We start from the raw sequence: 22,971 nt of genomic DNA on the forward strand, positions 1-22,971 counted from the left end.
TTGGGTTGGGAAACAACGTATCTCAAAAAAGACACCCCAGCCCAACATTGGAGTGGGCTAAGAACACACTGGAATAGCTTATAGCACTTACAATTTATGTAATAAAAACAAAATTAAAACTTCTTATTAATGATTCTAAGGTTAAATAAGTTTAGATCATTATTTTCTTTAATTACAGGCTAGTTGTACCAATAATTAAAAGGAGTAATTAGTACATTTGAAAGAGATGAAAGCAATCAAATATATCGACTCTTTTGCTTGTGTTCCTTTTATTACTTTTAACCTCAACCTCCTGCCAATAGGCTGCACCCAGGATCTGAAACCTAACTTGTTATTCACTCATCTTAGTTTAATATGGGAGACCCAAGTGGGCCTTGTATCACTTACCTGGAATACAGTGGTCTTAAAAGCAAGTGCAATAGTAATAAGGCAGGTAAGCTGGTATGAAGACTCCCATGTCAAGTTAATTTCTAGATAATTTTATTTGGTTGAAATTGGTAGTATGTGACATGCTGTTTAACTGTTTTTTTACTTCGTGTAATTTCAGATAAGCTAGTTGTTGTATTAGCAAGATAGGATACATCAGAATTGGTCTTATAAGTTTTGGCAGTTGTATTGTTATATGAAGCCTTTATATATATATATATATATATATATATATATATATATTAGTACCAATGAATAACTTGATAGGAGATGGGTATCATTTGTAGTATTTTACTTGGTTGCTATGGAGCCACAAATGTTGCCAAGGCAGCCATCCTAAATACATTTTTAGCACAGCATAAGAATATCATGTTTAATCAAAACTGTTTAAGTCATTCTGAATTGGTCAGAAATGTTTTTTTTAAACCTAGTTTCTATAGAAAGACTCACTGATATGAGTTCCAACCCAAACAAATTCTGGTAGGGCATGTCTTAGGACTCTTTCCTACCAAGTTTGATAAAAAAATGGGCCCAACCATTCTGTAGGTGAAATAACAAAAAAGGCCTTTTCATCTGGCTGCCATGGAACCACATTATTTCTAGGGAATAATGTAGAGCATTATTCTGGTAGAACATGTCACTGAAAAATTCCAACTATGCTGGATTATAACTGGCTCAGACATTCTGAACATGTTAAAAATAGGTTTTACACCAAGTTGCAATGGAAGCCACACTACCCTGGAAACAAATTTAATATAACATGGCAAATGAATTGTTCCAAGTTTAATCAAAACTGAATCAGCCTTTCCACAGAAGAAGCTGAAAATAGGTTTTTCACATGGTTACTGCAAAATACTGTTGAAAGCGAGCAACCCTGTCTGATAAAGCTAAAGGTAAAAACATTCTGACCAAGTTTGAACAAATATGAATCAGTCATTATGGAGAAAAAATTAAATTAGATTTTAAATATTATTGCAACAAAAGCCACATGTTTGCCAAAGGAGCCATCCCAAAATCAATTCTAAATGAACAAGTCTTAAGAAACAGTCTTCCTATATTTGTTTCAAATGGGTTCAGTTGTTCAGCAGAAGAAGCTGAAACTAGGTTATTCACCTGATTGCTATAGAAGCCATACTGTTGCTAGGAGAAGACAATTTACAGACCACGGTAATTTGGAACTTCTCCAATACTGAGTGCTGACAGCACCATACTGTTCACTGACAAAGAAAAGATACTTCAGAGATGGGCAGAACATCTCAATGGCATCCTCAATCAACAGTTATCTATCAGCGAAAAGGCGACCAACTGACTGCCCCAAATGGGAATCAACATCAATTGCTGATCCTCCAAGGTGGACTTACAATGTGAAAGCAATTGACCTGCTGTAAAATGGCAAAGTACCTGAAGCAGATGCTATACCAGCATAAGTCTACAAAGTTGGAGGCTCACACATGGCACATAGAGCAATGGAACTTTTCCAGTTAATGTGGAATCAAAGAACAATACCCCAGTAGTACCAGGATGCATCCATCATCCACCTGTACAAGTGGAAAGGCATCCATACCCTACTGATGAAATTGCAGTTGAGATGAGCAGGCCATATCACCAGGATGTCAGAAGTATGACTATCTAAGAAGATCTATACCAAGCTAAAGGAGGAAATGTGATTTTCAGAGTGGTCAGAAGAAATGCTTCAAAAATTCCCTCAAGTCATCCTTGAAACTTCAACAAAGAAGGTCTTGGAAAGATCACACATGGGATCACTCGACTTGGCAGAGTCTCATCCCTACCAGAGCGACAGACTTTGAATGGAGGAGAACTGCAGAGATAGTGCATAGTTCAGCAATTCTATGATGGCATTCTCTTCATGTCATGGATGATTGCAAGTCATATGAACCATTCCCAGTCACCAATGGAATCAAGCAAGGCTGTGTGTTGGCCCCAACCTTCTTCAGTATGATGTTCCTGTCATGCTCACTGATGTCTTCCATGACTATGAAACTTGAATCAACATCAGATACTGGCCTGACGATAAGCTATTCAATCTGATAAGACTAAAGGCAAAGACAAAGTTACAGGTAGTGACTGTTCATGGTCTTTTACTTGCTGACTGTTCATCATCTGCTACTAGCTGACTGTTCCCTGAATGCCGAATCTGAGTCTGGCATGCAACACAGTATGGACCATTTCTCTTCATCTTGCAACAAGTTTAGTCTCATTATCAAAAAGACAGAAGCGTTACATCAATCTGCACCTGGAAAGCCTTGCAGAAAGCCAACTATCAAAGTAAATGGCTAAACCCTCAGGACAGTGGACAAGTTCACCTGTCTCGGCAGCACACTATCATGTGCACTCCACATCAGTGATGAAATGGAATCAAAGCCAGAATGGCTAAAGAAAGTGTGGCCTTTAGCAAATCAGATGCAAATGTGTTGGAGAATAGAGGAACCAGTCCACAAACAAAACTTAAGATCTACAAAGCCATTGTGTTGCTGACCCTGCTGTATGCTTGTGAAGCATGGATAGTGAATGTACAGATGCCATGCCAAGAAGCTAAACCATTTTCGCATGAACTGCCTAAGGAAACTGATGCGGATAAGATGACAGGATAGGATCCAAGACACTGAGGTTCTAACATGGGCAGGCACAACAAGCATCCACACCCTTTTGATGAAATCACAGTTGAGATGAGCAAGATATATCACCAGGATGTCAGAAGTGTGACTAACAGAGAAGACTTTTGAATGGAGAAGAACTGCAGAGGCAGTGCAGAAGCACATAAATCTAAAACGTGCAGAACTTCCTCTATTGCTCAAGCAAACGCATTCTCCTGTACAGTGTGCCACAGAAAGTGCAGAGCACAGAAACCAAACCAATTAGTGTGGTGATGGTCATGGCCATCTTCGAGGTTGAACCATCCCAGAGAGTGTATCCTAATAAACATTCCTACTAAGTTTGATCACAACCAGTTCCACAAAAAGTTGACAAAAGGATTGTCATCTGGTTTCTATGGAAACCACAACAACCCCAAATATAATTTAAAAAAAACATATCCTAAGAAACATATCTACCAAGATTGATACAAATTGGCTCGGTTGTTCTGGAGAAGTTCAAAATAGGTTTTCAGGTATTTGCTATTGAAACCACACCACTGCTAGGGGAGCTACCCTGAATAAAATTTAAGTCAAGTATGTTCTATTGAATGATGGCAGATGACAGATGAAGGATACATAATGAATGTGGGGCTATGCCATAAGCTAACATGACCTTTCATGTAAAAAGATCTCCTCAATAGATGAAGGAAGAGTTCACATTAAGAATCTATGTTACCATTATAAATTTTACTTTTAGACAGACCACAAGGCATAGACAGAGTTAGGGTTAAAAGGAATATGGACAGACAAATGCACTGATTCATCAACAAGACCAACTACAATAAATACTGTATCTATGAATACAGTCAACCCTGTTGAAAGCAGGGAAATGAAAAATATGGTCTCCCATAAGACAGCTGGTTGCCTAATGGAGGTTTATTTTACAAATAATTTGGTTTAAAGGACATCAAAAATGTGATTGAGATAGATGACTATTTAATATACAAGACATTTAAGGCAAGTTAAACTGTAACAAAATAGAGAAACAAATTTTTTGTAATAAAATATGTTTCTTAAAGAATACTTACACAATCATAATACCTTAGGATAATAACTACTACCTTGTAAAATCAGGCCTTCCCATATACCACTTTTAGCTTAAAAAAAAGCTCAAAGTTGTCTGCCCATCTAGGTGGTGGTGGGGCAGACTGATCTCCCCTTGGTGCAGGGATTGGTGGCAATATCCCATGACTATCTCAGTTATTACTGGAGTGTAAGGCACATTTTCTGTATGGATGTAACTGCAGGGAGGCTGGTGTATGTGTATTATGACTGGGTAAGTATTTCTCTGATTTTGCCTGCCATCACTAATGCAATGAGGAAGCAGGTCTTGTATTAAAGTTGAGTAATGGATGCCCTTGAAAGTGGTCCAAATGGTGTCTTGTTCAACCAGGTTAGTATCCATGACAGTTCCACTTCGGGCACAGAGTGAATGTTTTTGGCCACATATAATCAAAGTTGTAGAGAAGGTGAGAAGTCTTTGTTTGTCCAATATCCTCTCTTCCATGATGGCAAAAGGTGTCAGTGATCGTGGAGTGGTAACCTTTTATCGTTTTTGGTGCCAACTTTTCTCTTCAAAGAGCCAGAGGAGGAAATTATCTACTTGAGGCAAATATGTCTTCAGGTTTACTGTGTGAAAATTTGCCATTTACCTTTATGTGCTTTCCGAATGGAGGGCCTCCTTGCTTGAGCGATTCTCTCCATGACTGATTATAAGAACTGTTTATTTTTTAGCGCCTGTTTAATATGATCCAGCCATGCAGGTTCAGTAACTCTGGATTGAGATAAACAACTGCTGCCATGGTTGATTGAGCAGATGAGGGAAAAGCTCAATTCTCCAGGGAGTTTCTGTTGTGAGACATGAGGTCATTGATGCACGATTTCTCCCATCTTAGTGGTGCAGTGAAATGAGGCAACACTCTGATTTCTTGCTTTCTGTATTACCATTGTAATCAGAAGTGTTGGAGGGTATGCGTATGCATCCAGGCTGTTCCAATCTATGGATAGAGTGTTGACTGCCTAACTTGTAATGGTATATCTTCCAAAAAGTTGATTCTGGGTTTTGCAAGGTCTCTCATGGCAAGAATGTGCTTCTTAGACAAGCGGAAGTAGTAACCAAGATATTCAAGGGATTTGCCACCAATCCCTATACCAAGGGGAGATCACTCTCACCAACCACCACCTAGGTGGGCTGATAACTTAGCTTTCTTTACTTAAAAGTGTTCTCTAGGAGGGCTGGATTTGCGAGGTAGTAGTAGTTCTCCAAAGGTATTATGACTGAGCAACATATTTAAAAAAGGAACAAATCAGTAGAATAGTTATATCTCTGAACATACCTGTATTTCCCTTTTCTGATATCAGGGCTGCCACAAACCCTCGTTGTTGGCCTAAGGCAGGGGCAAATGGGGTCCCAAGCAGCAGATCTGGGTGTCCATCATTATTCACGTCCCCTGTGGTCAGTGACCAACCAAGATTGCAATACATACTCTGTTTGATAGGAAAATAATATAGTGAGAAACAAAATTTCATTTTTATTAAAGGAGGCAAAACAAATATTTCATGAAAAGGAAAGAAAGTTTACTTTAAAAATAAATGTCTGTCTTGATGAAAAACCCTGCTGTAAGTCTACATATCCATATAGAACAAACACTGCTGACCCTGATCTATTATGGCATTAAGCAATATGAATCTACACAACCGACACTGGAACTGATGAAAATTAATAAACAAAGCACTTACCTTTCTACACAACTGACACTGGGACCTATAAAAGTTAATAAAGAAAGCACTTACCTTTCTACACATGACACTGGGGCTGATGGAAATTAATGAACAAAGCACTCACCTTTCTACACATGACAGTGGGACCAATGGAAATTAATAAACAAAGCACTTACCTTTTTACACATGACAGTGGGGCCAATGGAAATTAATAAACAAAGCACTTACCTTTCTCCACATGCCAGTAGGACCAATGGAAATTAATAAACAAAGCGCTTACCTTTCTACACATGACACTGGGACAGATGGAAATTAATAAACAAAGCACTTAAAATTAATAAACAAAGTGCTTACATTTCTACACATGACAATGGGACCAATGGAAATTAATAAACAAAGTGCTTAAAATTAATAAACAAAGTGCTTACCTTTCTACACATGACAGTGATATTGGCTTCATCAAGTTTTCCAGTCTTGGGATTTCCAAAGAAAATCTGTACCATCCCCTGCACAACAGATTGATTAATCCAAGTCATTAGTATAACAAGAGATTGTTTAATTCCAGTCATCAGTATTACAAGGTTAGTATAATTGCTATATTGTATGGCTGTAACCTATTGATGTCCTTTTTGTCTCTTAAAAGCTTGGTCAAGAATTTTAGCATAGGACTGGAGTTGTTTTTGTATAAATTGTTTTCCTTTTTGGATTTCCTATGATCTTAACCCCAAATGAATAGGAACATTTCATGTCTCAAATGAAAACCATCTACAAATTATAATCAAGGCATGTGGTATAAACTTTAGTAGTTTGTAGAATTGTTTCCTGCTTTCAGCCTCTGTGACCTTGACATTTAAACTCAAATTTAAATATACTTCTTATCTATAATGCAAGCCATTTACAATGCTAGGTGAAGGTGGCTGGTATATAAGACAAGTTATTGTGAGGAAACTGTTTCCATCTTTCAGTCTATGTGACCTTGACCTTTGACTTTTTGAAACCAAGATTTCTAGGTTTCTTACTTAATCCAAATGCCGACAGCCTAAAGAGTTAGTAATGGTAGAATGTGAAGAACTCTTTCATGTGTGCAAACATTATTGGGAACAAACACAGGTGTACAGAATTCTGGACTGAAGACCATATCATAAAATGGTACTCTCCACCTTGTAAAAGGTCCATAAAAACAGTACCAGGTTTTCATAACTAATGTGGAAGTAAGTTTATAAGCAATTCACTGATTGATTATAATCTTTCAAGATCAATGATGTAATAACTTATGAAAAATTGTATATATTCATGCTTAAAATGTTAGACACTGGATGAGTTCTGTTCTGAGTTAATGCTTTTTTCTAGTGTTTCTCCACATAAAAAAAGAATGTTAGTACATCTCATCATACTTAAACAATGTTATGCCTCATCAAACCTAAAGAATATTACTACATGTCATCATACCTAAAGAATGTTACTACATGTCATTATACCTAAAGAATGTTACTACATGTCATTATACCTAAAGAATATTACTACATGTCATCATACCTAAAGAATATTACTACATGTCATCATACCTACAGAATGTTACTACATGTCATTATACCTAAAGAATGTTACTACATGTCATTATACCTAAAGAATGTTACTACATGTCATTATACCTAAAGAATGTTACTACATGTCATCATACCTAAAGAATATTACTACATGTCATCATACCTAAAGAATGTTACTACATGTCATTATACCTAAAGAATATTACTACATGTCATTATACCTAAAGAATGTTACTACATGTCATTATACCTAAAGAATGTTACTACATGTCATCATACCTAAAGAATATTACTACATGTCATTATACCTAAAGAATATTACTACATGTCATCATACCAAAAGAATGTTACTACATGTCATTATACCTAAAGAATGTTACTACATGTCATTATACCTAAAGAATGTTACTACATGTCATCATACCTAAAGAATATTACTACATGTCATCATACCAAAAGAATGTTACTACATGTCATTATACCTAAAGAATGTTGCAAAATATCATACCTAAAGAATGTTACAACATGTCATCATACCTAACAAATGTTACATGTCATCATACTTAAAGAATGTTACATGTCATCATATCTAAAGAATGTTGCTACATGTCATCATACCTAAAGAATGTTACTACATGTCATTGTACCTAAGGAATGTTACTACATGTCATCATGCCTAAAGAATGTTACTACATCTCAATATACCTAAAGAATGTTATGACATATCATACCTAAAGAATGTCACATCTCAATATACCTAAAGAATATTACTACATCTCATTGTACCTGAGATGGCAAGGCAATGAATTAGATGCATGCTACCAATAAAATGGGGTGGGGTGGGGTAGGAAGACAGTTCATTTTTACAAAAATCTTCTCATATACTAAAAAAGAATCCTTTTGAACATAGGAATAATTCACTGAAAAGTGACAGAATGAACAGGTGTTTCGAACATAGGAGTAATTCACTGAAAAGTGACAGAATGAACAGGTGTTTCAAACATAGGAATAATTCACTGAAAAGTGACAGAATGAACAGGTGTTTTGAACAAAGAATAATTCACTGAAAAGTGACAGAATGAGCAGGTGTTTTGCACATAGGAATAATTCACTGAAAAGTGACAGAATAAACAGGTCAACGTACATTGTAGTTGAGAGGAGATTCCAAGGCAAATGATGATGCACCCACAACCAGATCCTGAGTTCCATCCAAGTTCACATCCAACACTGCCAGTGATGACCCAAACCTTGACTGTGCCTTAAAAAGGAAAACACAGTGCATGATTATAAATGTGGAAACCAGATGATGGTCTTACATTCTCTGCATACATATGAAATAATACATGAATGTAAATGAGTGTGTGCATGTCAATTAATTAATGTGAATTAATGCATGTATGTCAATTAATGCATGCATGTGATCTAGTGTAAGAATGTTGAATTAGCACATCTGCAAATTAATGCATGTACATGAATTAGTGCATGCATGTAATCTAGTACAGGCATGTAATTTAGTACAGGCATGTTGAATTAGTGGATATTTTAACTAATGCATGAAACTGGGTTATTACACACGTGTAGTGTTACATAATTATTTCTCACACTCTGTTTAAGACAGAAACTTAGAACTAAATATAAATTTTGATGTGATTTTGTAAATGTGCACAATATACATGTAGTTCAAACTACTAATCCATTCCCATAGAAAAGCCAAGAGAGTGAATGAACAAGGAAAGTAAAAGTGAAGTCTTACCATTTCCATGATGATTTCTTATTTGTGAATATTTTTTCCAATAAAATTATAATTGGGAATATAGATTTATAACTTATCTGAGCAAAAGTTTAGTTAACTGTTAAATGCAAAATAAAAATATAACGAATCTAATAACAATAATTAAATAAATAAGACAAAGCCAAAGTATAAAAGAATAACTGCCTGAAGAATGAGAATACCTACTGTTCCAATCCCTTTCAGTATCTGTCCTTCGCTGGATTTAATCAGGTCAAGGTCGATATCTAGCTGTAGTGGGATACCATCTTCAGTTCCTGTTGAAACAGACTGTGAAATAGAACTGGCACGATCTTCAAGTACCACCTTTTAAAGAATGGTTCATTCTGTGCTCAAAAAAGTCACACGCACCCCACTTCTTCACAAACACCCTTCACTCCATGATGGAGATGAGTATAAACAGTAGTCTCAGCTGAAAACAATAGTTGCCTCCAGATTTGTCAAAAGGAACAATGACTCTTATAAAAATCAATAAAGTCAAAAGGAACAATGACTCTTATAAAAATCAGTAAAGTCAAAAGGAACAATGACTCTTATAAAAATCATGAAAGTCAAAAGAAAATGTGACTCTTATAAAAATCATGAAAGTCAAAAAAAATGTCTCTTATAAAAATCATGAAAGTCAAAAAAAATGTGACTCTTATAAAAATCAAAAAAGTCAAAAAGAACAATGACTCATAAAAATCATGAAAGTCAAAAGAAACAATAACTCTTATCAAAATCATGAAAGTCAAAAAGAACAATAACTCTTATAAAAATCATGAAAGTAAAAAAAAATGTGACTCTTATAAAAATCAAAAAGTCAAAAAGAACAATGACTCATAAAAATCATAAAAGTCAAAAAAAAGAATAACTCTTATAAAAATTATAAAAGTCAAAAAGAAAATAAACTCTTATAAAAATTATGAAGGTCAAAAGGAACAATAACTCTTATAAAAATCATGAAAGTCAAAAGAAACAATAACTCTTATCAAAATCATGAAAGCCAAAAGGAACAATAACTTTTATAAAAACCATGAGAGTCAAAAAGAACAATAACTCTTATAAAAATCATGAAAGCAATTTGATTAGTCAATGTGATCATCATCACATGACCCCTATGATATGTACCAAATATCACTGAAATCCATAAGTAACTGTAAGACCATGACCTGTACCAAGTATCACTGAAATCCATAAGTAACTGTAAGACCATGACCTGTACCAAACATCACTGAAATCCATAAGTAACTGTAAGACCATGACCTGTACCAAACATCACTGAAATCCATAAGTAACTGTAAGACCATGATATGTACCAAACATCACTGAAATCCATAAGTAACTGTAAGACCATGATATGTACCAAACATCACTGAAATCCATTAAGTAACTGTAAGACCATGATATGTACCAAACATCACTGAAATCTATAAGTAACTGTAAGACCATGACCTGTACCAAACATCACTGAAATCCATAAGTAACTGTAAGACTATGATATGTACCAAGTATCACTGAAACTGATTAGTAACTGTAAGACTGCAATATGTACCAAGCATCACTGAAATCCATTAGTAACTGTAAGACTATGATATGTAAGAAGCATCACTGAAATTCATTAGTAACTGTAAGACTGCAATACGTACCAAGCATCACTGAAATCCATTAGTAACTGTAAGGATATGATATGTACCAAGTATCACTGAAATTGATTAGTAACTGTAAGATTATAACAGGTACCAAACATCAGTGAAATCCATTAGTAACTGTAAGACTATGATATATACCAAGTATCACTGAAATCCATTAGTAACTGTAAGACTATGATATGTACCAAGTATCACTGAAATTGATTAGTTACTGTAAGACTGCAATACATACCAAGCATCACTGAAATCCATTAGTAACTGTAAGACTATGATATGTACCAAGTATCACTGAAATACATTAGTAACTGTAAGACCATGATATGTGCCAAGAATCAATGAAATCATTTAGTAACTGTAAAACTAACTGCAGTCAAAAGAATGAGTTATATTCCAATGCGTAAGGGGTTTTCATGCATATGACAATTAATGAAAAGAAAGACAGCACAATTTTTAATAACTTTGTATGGTACATAAATAAATTTGCAATATCTGCAATGGTCACTTCAATGTTGAAGCACTCAAAGGAAATAAATGTGGAAAACAGCTATATCTGCAATGGTCAGTTCAAAGTTGAAGCACTCAATGGAAATAAATGTGGAAAACAGCTACCTGCTCCTACATTCCTGCTTAACATGAGCCACTCAAAAAAGGCAACAATCATTAAATGTAGCAAGTCTGACAATCCACCAATAACTTCAAGACTAGTTGACAATTCATCAATAACTACAAGATTAGTTGACAATCCATCAATAACTAAAATAGTGCAATGGGCAGGAAATCTAGCCTCTCATTTTTAAAAGTTTCAAATTAAGTTCATTCATTGTAAAGCTTTCAGTGGTAAAGCAGCGCAAGTGGTAGTACTACTACTAGTGCCTCTACTTCATAGATGGGGTTACAACATCGTAGCTAGGTGGGTGGGTGTTGTCAACATTGATGGACAATATTAATTTGTTCATTAATACCTACTGTTATTCAATACCAAATGATGACTGGTATCATTGCCGGGTGTATTTCATATTCCCATATAAACTGATCATAAATCATCCTTTTAACTCTTTAATTTGACTATGTTATTATGCCAGGAATGCATCTATAACTATCCTAAATATCATCCTCATTTCCAAATTTGGCACACTCTAATCATTATCTCGCCAATGTTTGTCCAACTGCACAACCACTGCAATATAAAATCAATGAGTTAATATTTGGAAATGATGCACCTGATATTTGAGTCTTGAAAGTTTAATGCATACAAGTTTGTAACTGTTAATAAACCAGATGAAACTTAAATGAGTCTGCGTTTCATCCCTAGTCCCATTTGTATTGTAAGGATTCCCCACTTCATCAGAGAATCATAGATACCTCTTGGAGTTAAGGTCTAAGTTTAACTGGGCCTGTACTCTAATGAGAGTTTATCAGTCACAGAGAGAATAGTGAGTCACTGAATGGTCACCAAGTTTAATGGCCAACACTACCCTGCAATAATAGATTGAGGTATGTGCATTATGGCAATATCATTATAGTCAATCAAACAGCGCAGTGTCCCAAACAAAATTTAATTTATGACACAGTTTTAAACATGATTTGCCACAAGCCCAGCAACTAAATTTTAAATGTATGCAGGCATATATTTGGATTGCTTCAAAGTGTAATGGAGTATTCTGACCGAATATTATTTGGATTGCTTCAAAGTGTTATGGAGCATTCTGACTGAATAATATTTGGATTGCTTAAAAGTGTAATGGAGCATTCTGACTGAATAATATTTGGATTGCTTCAAAGTGTAATGGAGCATTCTGACTGAATATTATTTTTTGCTTCAATGTGTAATAAAGCATTCTGACTGAATAATATTTTGATTGCTTCAAAGTGTAATGGAGTATTCTGACTGAATATTATTTGGATTGCTTCAAAGTGTAATGGAGCATTCTGACTGAATAATATTTGGATTGCTTCAAAGTGTAATGGAGTATTCTGACTGAATAATATTTGGATTGCTTCAAAGTGTAATGGAGTATTCTGACTGAATATTATTTGGATTGCTTCAAAGTGTAATGGAGCATTCTGACTAAATATTATTTATTGCTTCAAAGTGTAATGAAGCATTCAGACTGAATAATATTGGATTGCTTCAAAGTGTAATGGAGCATTCTGACTGAATAATATTTGGTTTGCTTCAAAGTGTAATGGAGTATTCTGACTGAATAATATTTGGATTGCTTCAAAGTGTAATGGAGTATTCTGACTGAATATTATTTGGATTGCTTCAAAGTGTAATGGAGCATTCTGACTAAATATTATTTATTGCTTCAAAGTGTAATGAAGCATTCAGACTGAATAATATTGGATTGCTTCAAAGTGTAATGGAGCATTCTGACTGAATAATATTTCGATTGCTTCAAAGTGTAATGGAGCATTCTGACTGAATAATATTGGATTGCTTCAAAGTGTAATGGAGCATTCTGACTGAATATTATTTGGATTGCTTCAAAGTGTAATGGAGCATTCTGACTAAATATTATTTATTGCTTCAAAGTGTAATGGAGCATTCTGACTGAAAATTATTTTGATTGCTTCAAAGTGTAATGGAGCATTCTGACTGAATATTATTTATTGCTTCAAAGTGTAATCAAGCATTCTGACTGAATAATATTTATTGCTTCAAAGTGTAATGGAGCATTCTGACTGAATAATATTTGGATTGCTTCAAAGTGTAATGAAGCATTCTGACTGAATAATATTTGGATTGCTTCAAAGTGTAATGGAGTATTGTGACTGAATATTATTTGGATTGCTTCAAAGTGTAATGGAGCATTCTGACTGAATAATATCTGGATTGCTTCAAAGTGTAACGGAGTATTCTGACTGAATAATATTTGGATTGCTTCAAAGTGTAATGGAGTATTCTGACTGAATATTATTTGGATTGCTTCAAAGTGTAATGGAGCATTCTGACTAAATATTATTTATTGCTTCAAAGTGTAATGAAGCATTCAGACTGAATAATATTTATCGCTTCAAAGTGTAATGGAGCATTCAGACTGAAAATTATTTGGATTGCTTCAAAGTGTAATGGAGCATTCTGACTGAATATTATTTATTGCTTCAAAGTGTGATGGAGGATTCTGACTGAATAATATTTGGATTGCTTCAAAGTGTAATGGAGTATTTTGACTGAATAATATTTGGATTGCTTCAAAGTGTAATGGAGCATTCTGACTGAATATTATTTGGATAGCTTCACAGTGTAATGGAGCATTCTGACTAAATATTATTTATTGTTTCAAAGTGTAATGAAGCATTCAGACTGAATAATATCACTGGTCAACAGTGAAATCATTACTGACTTGAAAAGGCCCTAATCTGTAGTATTTTGGTGTGCCGAACACGAATATAACCGTGAAAAATTTGTATTGGCTCTCGTTTTGAAGATATTCATATACCTCATTTTCTATGTTTCACTGTGTAAATTTCTCCAGTAGGACTGCAGCAACATCCGGAATAATGATGTAACATTGCATAATACCATCATGCTCACATCATCCACAGTTGATTGCATCATTTTCTGATGCAATGCAATACTAATGCCATGCGGCTGCTGAAGTAAGTTGACGTCAGCAGTGTACTATACATGTGTAGGCCTATTATACTAATGCCAGGCGGCTGCTGAAGCTGACGTAAGCAGTGTACTATATAAAGCCCAATCAGATAGGTTCAGCATTTAAAATATTTTAGACGTTGTGCGAGACAGTTCAAGCTACTGTTACATAAAACTTATTATTTTATCCATTTACGTACAATAAAGAACAGTAATGCCTCGAAAGTGTGTTAATACCGCGGACAATTTTTGCTATATTTGTGGGGAAGTGACATTTGCCAACCAGAAGAAAAGTATCAATTCTCAAGTGAAGAAGGCATATCATCTTTACTTCGGATGCAAGGTTGGTGACCAAGACAAGCCTTGGGCTCCGCATATATGCTGTGCTACATGTACAACACAGCTTTCACAGTGGTTGAATTGCAAAAGGTCATCAATGCCGTTTGCAGTCCCAATGGTGTGGAGAGAGCCAAGCAACCACCTAAATGACTGTTACTTCTGCTTGGTTCCTCCTCTTTCCGGCGGAATAACGAAGCGAAAGAAGTCGAGAATAGTCTACCCAAACATTCCGTCTGCATTGAGACCAGTTCCACATGGTGAGGGACTTCCTATTCCAGAACCTCCAGCAGAATATTCTCTTGATTCATCTGACGAAGACAAAGGTGAGTCGACCTGTTCTTCTCCTGGTCCATCAGCATGCAGTGATCCAGATTTTCACTGTGGTGCATCATCAACCCCACACAGAATAACACAGGAAGAACTAAATGACCTGATTCGTGATTTGGACTTATCAAAGAACAAGGCAGAATTGCTAGGATCAAGACTCCAACAATGGAATCTTCTAGAAGAAGATGTCACAATTACTGCATATCGAAAGAGCCACCAGCAATTGGAGCCTTTCTTCAGAAAGGAAAGTAATCTGATATTCTGTTCCGATATTGAGGGCCTCATGAATGCTTTAAAAATCACTCATGACCCACAAGAATGGAGACTATTTGTGGACTCTTCGAAACTGAGTCTCAAGGCTGTGCTTTTGCACAATGGAAACATTCTTCCATCTATTCCAGTAGCGTATGCTGTCCACATGAAAGAGACATACGATAACTTAAGGCAGCTACTGAATTCCATTGAGTATAACAAGTACAGCTGGCACCTCTGTGGTGATTTGAAGGTAGTTGCCCTTTTAATGGGACTGCAGCAAGGATATACAAAATACATGTGTTTCTTATGCGAGTGGGATAGCCGAGCAAGGGAAATGCACTACATGAGGAAGGAATGGACTCACAGGCAGAATGTAGCCATTGGAGAGAAGAATATCCAACACCCAGCTCTGGTTGAGGCTCAGAAAATCTTGCTACCACCCCTTCACATCAAACTAGGTTTGATGAAGAACTTCGTGAAAGCCATTGACCGGACTTTGCCAGCATTCCGATACCTGCATGAAAAATTCCCTCGACTCAGCGAAGCAAAGATTAAAGAGGGAGTTTTTGTGGGTCCTCAGATTCGAGAGCTTTTCAAAGATGACCGGTTCAACAACTTGCTGGAAGGTGACGCGAAACAAGCATGGAATGCTTTTCGCCTAGTTTCTACAAACTTCCTCGGAAATGTTAGGGCAGAAAACTATAAGGAACTAGTAGAAGACATGTTGATGAAGTATAAGAAACTTGGCTGCAATATGTCTCTAAAGATTCACTTCCTTCATTCCCATTTGGATTTCTTTCCTAGCAACTGTGGTATTGTTAGTGATGAACACGGCGAACGTTTTCATCAAGATATCGCAACAATGGAACAAAGATACCAGGGAAAATGGTCCACTACAATGCTGGCTGACTACTGCTGGACACTCCTCAGAGATGCTCCCGAACAGCTGTACAAGAGACAGGCGAAGAAATCTAAGATGTAGTCAATGACTTGATTTTTTATAGGTAGGCTATTACAGTTGACCTTTTACTATTGGAATGCATTTCGTTATGTAAACATTAATTTCTTGCAGATTACAAAAAAACTAGAGCCAATTTTGCAATTTGACTGTCATATTCGTGTTCAGCACATAAAAATTGATAAGAATTGACTAATTTTATTTCAGTAACATGACTTTTGTAAAAATTTGTTGTCCAGTGTATTTATTGCTTCAAAGTGTAATGGAGCATTCTGACTAAATATTATTTATTGCTTCAAAGTGTAATGAAGCATTTAGACTGAATAATATTTATTGCTTCAAAGTGTGATGGAGGATTCTGACTGAATAATATTTGGATTGCTTCAAAGTGTAATGGAGTATTCTGACTGAAAATTATTTGGATTGCTTCAAAGTGTAATGGAGCATTCTGACTGAAAATTATTTGGATTGCTTCAAAGTGTAATGGAGCATTCAGACTGAATAATATTTGGATTGCTTCAAAGTGTAATGGAGCATTCTGACTGAATATTATTTATTGCTTCAAAGTGTAATCAAGCATTCTGACTGAATAATATTTGGATTGCTTCAAAGTGTGATGGAGGATTCTGACTGAATAATATTTGGATTGCTTCAAAGTGTGATGGAAAAATTAGATTTGTTACAGTTCTGACATTTTGAAGTTTGGGACAATATTTTTATCATATAAAAACAGTATTAACTGGAAGTAAACATAAACACAATGAAAACTGATTCTCTAGCTTACCATAAATGATATATACCCTTCCCTCCTGGGGACTTCCCACTTCCCCATACCCTGGGGCTCCAACTACCAGATCATCATTACTATCACTATTCAGGTCACCAGTTGCATAAGACCTGTATGAACAAGGGACAAATGAAAAGACATTCTGTGTCAAACACTTCCTATCTATCTATCTAACCATCTGTCCATCCATTCATCCATCTATATATTCATCTGTCTTATGAGCCTGATATTTGTTTTTGTATCACTAGCATAGACCAGGATCTGTCACAAATACTGGATAAACCATTAAATATGAGCATATCTAGCTAAATATCATGCAATGATAATCTGAGTGTCAAATATATAAGTACAGTAAACACAGCTAATGATCTCAGTGACAAACATACAAGTACAGTATACACAGCTGATGGTCTCAGTGTCAAATATATAAGTATAGTACACACAGCTAATGATCTCAGTGACAAACATACAAGTACAGTATACGCAGCTGATGGTCTCAGTGTCAAATATATAAGTATAGTACACACAGCTAATGATCTCAGTGACAAACATATAAGTGCATTATACACAGGTGATGATCTCAGTGTCAAATATATAAGTACAGTAAACACAGCTAATGATCTCAGTGACAAACATATAAGTACAGTATACACAGCTGATGGTCTAAGTGTCAAATATATAAGTATAGTACACACAGCTAATGATCTCAGTGACAAACATATAAGTGCATTATACACAGGTGATGATCTCAGTGTCAAATATATAAGCACAGTATACACAGATGATTCAGTTATGAATCATTGCCAGCATATTTGTACCTGGAAATACACAAAAGTATTACTTACATAGGAATTTTCCTCAAAATAAATCCATTTCATAATTACTTAAGAGTAGCTGTTGAACTCACCAACCAAGTCTGCTGTAAGTGCAAAAGTTATACAAGGTCCTGTTGGCCTGCCTCAGGTTCTCTCCAACAGTCTCCCTCCTTGATGCTGGCCTTTTATTTGACATGATCATTTTATCCTTCATTGAAAAAATACAATAGAATACATTAAAAAAGAACACATGATACATATACTGTCAAACCTAACAAGATGAAAACATCAGTAAACTGAAATCAAGTCATGTTTCTGGTCTTGTATATTTCTTTTCCTTTCACTTCAATACATTTTAACTAGGTAAGCCAAAGCCCATCAACACTGTACTCTGAAAACTGACCAAATTTGGTCCTTACCATGTATTTTATGCAACAATTAATAGAACTGAACTTAATCACAGAATGCAGCCAGTCAATTATCGTTAACAGCCTAAAATCATACAGAGTACAAGTAAAGCAAAATACCAAGACAGATAAAATGAGGTCCTAATTATAACAGATTTTATTTTAAACACTTTATATACTTGCATACAAGTCCAATTGCAAACAACATATACCCAGAACTGTCACTGCATGTGCCAGCAGATCAGGGCTGATCTTGTTAGCTCTACTGATTACTCCTAACAAATGGCATAGACTCAGATCTGATGGTGCATTATACAATGGCAGATCTGGGTCTGTTCAATCTGCAGTTGCAGTGAGTATATATGGTAGTGACTGGTTACTAATGTTTTGTCAAAATTTAAACATTTACTTGCATAATTGAGAGGACACTTATCTCATTTGTAGGTGATAACAGAGGATTTTAATAAAATGAAAACCCATAAAAAACTGAAAATTTAATTTAATCCTGATTAATTTCAGTTTTATGAGGTTTCAATATATATATATATATATATATATATATATATATATATATATATATATATATATATCCTTTTTCTACACTGCTAATCAAAGCATCTTGATATCAAACTTATTCAAGCTTCATATTACTTTTTAAAGTTTTTCTTTTAGTTTTTTCATTGACCAACATGTACAACATGAATATGCACTTTTTATTTCATATTATGAACCACTATCCTCATTCATTTACTTTACAAAAATTCCAAAATACAATTGAACATTGTTTGCTAAATATAGCTGATTTGAACACCCAACTCACTCAAAGTGTCATTCAATTCCTGACTGTGCCTCTACAGATTATAGGAAAGCAAATTTTTGAGTAAAATGTTTATTCTATAATATTTACCATAATCATAATATACTAGGAGAACATAGACTACCTTGCAAATCCAGCCCCTTCCCCTAGCTAAAAAAAGATGTTAACCATGTCTTAACCCTTTACCTCATAGAGCAAAGTTACCCAGTGCATATAAATAGAACACCTGTTACCTATTCGACTCCATACACATAGGCCTGCCTGTTAACTGTTAAGCAATGTAGTGTATGTTACATTTAACAGTAATTTTAACCATTTAACATTTTTGGTACACATCTATTAAAATTTAAGAGTAAAGTCCGATTGTTACAGCTGTGTAATTATTTTTCACAGAAGAATTTTTATGTGCTTTAAAATCTTGAGAGAACTCGTTCACAGTCAAGTCAGTGAAGCCGTGTGACCAACCATAGCTGCCATTTCTCGTACTTGAAATTTACAAGTTTTTTTTGTCCGTGTCTATATCACTAAGTCATCTGAATTTATAAAAACTATAAATTTATAAAAACTAATTGCTGCCTACATCAATATCAGAGCCTTTACCTAAGTTATTGAATCTTTCATAGTTGTGATTCTAATCGTGAAAACTTTGTAAGTACTGAATGAAATCTGCGACCTCCATTTTGGAGAGTGAAGATTATGACCCAGTTACTTTAAATAGCAGATTTCTACCAGAGCATAAACAGTGACCACATGATTTGATATAATTGTCATTCACAGAAATGAATGTAGTATCTAATAGGGGGTTTCCCTGAAGGTTGCACTACGAAAACCTGCTTGAAATGGCTGATGTTTACAGCAGGCGTCAAAAGGCGCTTCCATGCGAATGGAGTAGAGGTGTCAAAGGACGCTACCATGAGAATGGAGTAGAGGTGTCCAAAGGCGCTTGCATGAGGTAAAGGTTATTTTTTTTCAGCTCCAAAGTTACAGAGCAGATGGAGTGTGATGGAAAACTTTAAATAAAGACTAATGACCTTTGAACCCCAATGCAGTATGCAACACACCTTCCAGTGATGATGTACAACTTTCAACCCTTAATCTCACAGGGCTTTAAAATAAGAGAGCCGAAGGGAAAATGTGATGGAAAACAGAAAAATATTGAGCCAAACCTTAGCTTCGACGATAGGACATCCAATATGTTACATGACACACCTTTCAATAATGATGACAAATATACCAAATTTCATTGCTCAATAACAAATGGCTTTTAAGTTATTGAGCAGAAGGGAGAGTGTGATGGATGGACAGACAGAAATGCTATGCCCCCTGCTTTTTTCACAAGGTGGAGGACAATAATAGATTGAATTCAAATTTGTATGCAATCTTGGCAAGGGGGATATAGGTACTGCCATGTCTATATATCTGTTTGTGAATAATTTCATCTTTCTGTTTGTCCTTGATTTTTTTCATTCTGAAGAGCATAACTCTAAAGTCATTCAAAGTATATTTATGAAACGTTTTAGACATTGTGGACTAGTGCAAACCATTCAAAGTATCTCCATGAAACATGTCACACATATTGGACTAGTGCAAACCATTCAAGGTATCTCCATGAAACATGTTACACATATTGGACTAGTGCAAACCATTCAAGGTATCTCTATGAAACATGTTACACATATTGGACAAGCACAAACCATTCAAGGTATCTCTTCAAAACATTTTGCATGCATTGGACTAGTACAAACCATTCACGTATCTGTGAAATATGTTACATGTATTGGACTAGCACAAACCATTCATGTATCTGTGATATATGTCACATGTACTGGACTAGCTCAAACATTCAAGGTATCTCTATGAAACATGTTACATGTATTGGACTTATAGCACAGATGTGCCTTTGCTATTCAGTTTAGTACACATAAATGGGACTACAGACGTGCCTTTTTCTATTCAATGTTTAGCACACATAAATGGGACTATAGATGTGCCTTTTGCTGTTCACTGTTTAGTACACATAAATGGGACGTTTGATGTGCCTTTTGCTGTTCACTGTTTAGTACACATAAATGGGACTATAGATGTGCCTTTTGCTGTTCACCGTTTAGTACATATAAATGGACTTTTGATGTGCCTTTTGCTGTTCACTGTTTAGTACACATAAATGGGACTACTGATGTGCCTTTTGCTGTTCACTGTTTAGTACACATAAATGGGACTATAGATGTGCCTTTTGCTGTTCACTGTTTAGTACACATAAATGGGACTTTTGATGTGCCTTTTGCTGTTCACTGTTAAAAGTGACATAAATGGGACTTTTGATGTGCCTTTTTCTATTCACACATGTACTGAACTATAGATGTCCTTTTGTTACTAAATATTCTTCATTTTCAATATTTTTAAAACTGTTATCAGTCTCTTTGTCCATTCATTATCTCACTTCAGTTCTGCAGCAATCCTCCATAAACCATTTATGACATCTCTATGAAACTCTGTACATGTATTTGACTAGTACAAACCATTTATGATATCTCTATGAAACTATACATGTATTTGACTAGTATAAACCTTTTATGATATCTCTATGAAACTATACATGTATTTGACTAGTACAAACCATTTATGATATCTCTATGAAACTCTGTACATGTATTTGACTAGTACAAACCATTTATGATATCTCTGAAACTCTGTACATGTATTTGACTAGTACAAACCATTTATGATATCTCTATGAAACTATACATGTATTTGACTAGTACAAACCTTTTATGATATCTCTATGAAACTCTATACATGTATTTGACTAGTACAAACCATTTATATCTCTATGAAACTCTATACATGTATTTGACTAGTACAAACCATTTATGATATCTCTATGAAACTCTATACATGTATTTGAATAGTACAAACCATTTATATCTCTATGAAACTCTATACATGTATCTGACAAGTACAAACCATTTATGATATCTCTATGAAACTCTGTACATGGATTTGACTAGATGTGATCTTTTGCTTATTCACAATTCATCAGGTTAAATATTTTTTATTTCATCTGTTTATCCATCTATCCATCCACTATCCATACTTCTGTTTCAACAGCAAAACTCCAAAACCATTTAAGGTATCTCTATGAAAATTGGTACACATATTAGACTAGTGATGTAGATGTACATTTATTTTAACAATTCTACAGCTTCAGTATTTTTAATGGGAGATGTAGATGAATTCTTGGGTTTTATTTTGCCCCAAGTATCTGACACAGGGGGGATATAACCATCACCAATAACATCTGTCTGTCTGTCTGTTGATAAACATTTTCATTTTCAGAGCAAATTCTGAAACAGTTCAAGTTATTTCAACCAAACTTGACTAACATGTCCAACTACTAGCATAGAGGTCACTTTTATGTAACCTATATATTTTTATGTTACCATTGAAACAATAAATAGCATAAATAGTATATAAATTGAGACTATTGTACAATTGAATAATGGCAGGGGGATACATAATCTCTAGGTGACTCTTGTTCTGTACATCAAACTGTCCTGAAAAGGAGCTTGAGTCACTAACCAAGAGAGAAGCTTTTGGCCTGACGCGAATTCCCCTCAACTCCTTTGTAAAGGTAAGGTCTCCAAATGTTATTCCCTTTAGATCAGGCCTCACAAAGAATCCATTCTTCTCTCTATCCTTGCCTCCAGTACGTCTAAAGGAAGGTTGTGTCTTGTTACACTGGACAAATAAGGTATTGTGGGGAATATCACAGCCACTGAAACAAATATGGACATACAAAAGTTATGACTGTACTCGTGCAAATTCTCCACATCCAGAAAAGATGATTGACTGTAAATAGCATAAAAAGGACCCTCTTTCTGAGATTATATATATCACACA

At 35.2% G+C, this 22,971-nt stretch overlaps 1 protein-coding gene across 1 annotated transcript in view; it reads right to left on the minus strand.

The window, feature by feature from the left end:
• Window positions 1-22,971, minus strand: part of LOC149806594 (phosphatidylinositol-glycan-specific phospholipase D-like) — a 79,621-nt gene that overhangs the window by 29,830 nt on the left and 26,820 nt on the right. The window contains exons 11-17 of the mRNA XM_089955314.1: window positions 22,651-22,846; window positions 17,940-18,055; window positions 17,030-17,142; window positions 9,306-9,394; window positions 8,493-8,606; window positions 6,230-6,307; window positions 5,417-5,567 (exon numbers count right to left, since the gene is read on the minus strand). Of these exons, the coding sequence (XP_089811440.1) occupies window positions 5,417-5,567; window positions 6,230-6,307; window positions 8,493-8,606; window positions 9,306-9,394; window positions 17,030-17,142; window positions 17,940-18,055; window positions 22,651-22,846 (857 nt within the window). The remainder of the gene's footprint in view (window positions 1-5,416; window positions 5,568-6,229; window positions 6,308-8,492; window positions 8,607-9,305; window positions 9,395-17,029; window positions 17,143-17,939; window positions 18,056-22,650; window positions 22,847-22,971) is intronic.

This window comes from Sinohyriopsis cumingii, chromosome 1 (assembly GCF_028554795.1).
Source record: "Sinohyriopsis cumingii isolate HCF-2022 chromosome 1, ASM2855479v2, whole genome shotgun sequence".
In the NCBI taxonomy this organism is placed as follows: Eukaryota; Metazoa; Mollusca; class Bivalvia; order Unionida; family Unionidae; genus Sinohyriopsis; species Sinohyriopsis cumingii.